The 1,245-nt window shown below is 45.1% G+C and overlaps 1 protein-coding gene across 1 annotated transcript in view; it reads left to right on the top strand.

Moving 5' to 3' along the window:
- LOC107098133 (EH domain-binding protein 1-like) overlaps window positions 1-1,245 on the top strand; it is a 19,525-nt gene that overhangs the window by 6,835 nt on the left and 11,445 nt on the right. Inside the window, exons 5-6 of the mRNA XM_015395618.1 lie at window positions 667-845; window positions 921-1,066. Of these exons, the coding sequence (XP_015251104.1) occupies window positions 667-845; window positions 921-1,066 (325 nt within the window). The remainder of the gene's footprint in view (window positions 1-666; window positions 846-920; window positions 1,067-1,245) is intronic.

A 1,245-nucleotide genomic window follows, 5' to 3' on the forward strand; every position in this document is an offset into this window, starting at 1 on the left:
ATCACTTAAAGCCAGAATTGCTTTTTTCTTCTCCAATTAAATGATAAAACGACACAGATCTGAAAAATGAAGCCTTTATTGACAAATCAAACCAAACACTAAAACTTTTGGTTGCTTTTGCTACTTGCAGCGTTTCTCCTTTCCATGCGTTTTTGTGTTTTAGCATCATTTACGTCCGTGCAGCGCGTTTGCACTTTCCTGCTGTTTTTTTCCTGTGCCTTTCATTTGTTTAATTTAAAATTTTTTGTATTTGGAGCAGATTTATATATGCAGTACGTTTGCACCCCTCAACCACAGCTTAAACAACATAATAAACTATTAAAACTGACAGACCGTAGTAGCCACGTTAGCTCAGCCATGTCTTTGTCCAAATACGTCGTCTCCTTTTCTTTTTAAGGCTTTCAGCACTAAATTGCCCAAATATCCAAGGCAGCGCGTTTCACTCTAGTGAGCTTCATGTTCCTCTGCTACTCGTCTGCGGTTGAAGAGTTAGCCTGTTGCAGACGGGCTGACGTTATTAATCTATAATCAACAGTTAATTCGTTCCATCCCGAAGCCATCTTCCTCCTGATGGAGGCTGTGGGAGGGGCTGACTTCCTTCAGCCTTCAGTTTATCTCAATCAAGAAGGAAATTGTTGGAAAACTTAATGAGATTTTTATTTCCAGGAGACAAAAGGCCGCAGAAAGGTTTTAGCATCAGCTGATGTTAACATGAAGAAGTACGCCAGCAGCACGCCGGCTCAGTACGACATCACGCTGAAGCTCAAACCGCTCTCTGTGAAAGTGGTGGAAGCCACGCTGGTGCTCAACATGTCCTGCATTTTTCTCAAGGAGGGCAAAGCTACGTAAGTCCGGTCCAAAGCTCAGCTTAATCGGCTCCGTAGGTCCGGCGTCTAAAGGTTTGCTCTTTTCCCTCACAGGGACGAGGACATGCAGAGCTTGGCCAGCTTAATGAGCATGAAGCAGAGTGACATCGGCAACCTGGACGACTTCAACGACAGCGACGAGGAGGTCGGCGAGGAGAGGAGAGCCAGCTTTGGGACGGGACAGAGCATTCACGTTGCTGGTAAAACATAAATATCTGATTAAACTAGTAGATAAAATCAGGAGAAAAGGATTTTAGAGGTGGGGTGTCTGTTTCCCCTCTGCTGCGGCGCTTTGGGGGAAAACGTTGTAGAGTTAACGAGACGGTTAACCCCAGATTCCACATACTCCATCCAGGGGTGGATTTAGGAAATCTGGGGC

The sequence above is a fragment of the Cyprinodon variegatus genome, unplaced genomic scaffold (assembly GCF_000732505.1).
Source record: "Cyprinodon variegatus isolate N-32 unplaced genomic scaffold, C_variegatus-1.0 Scaffold750, whole genome shotgun sequence".
Classification (NCBI taxonomy): Eukaryota; Metazoa; Chordata; class Actinopteri; order Cyprinodontiformes; family Cyprinodontidae; genus Cyprinodon; species Cyprinodon variegatus.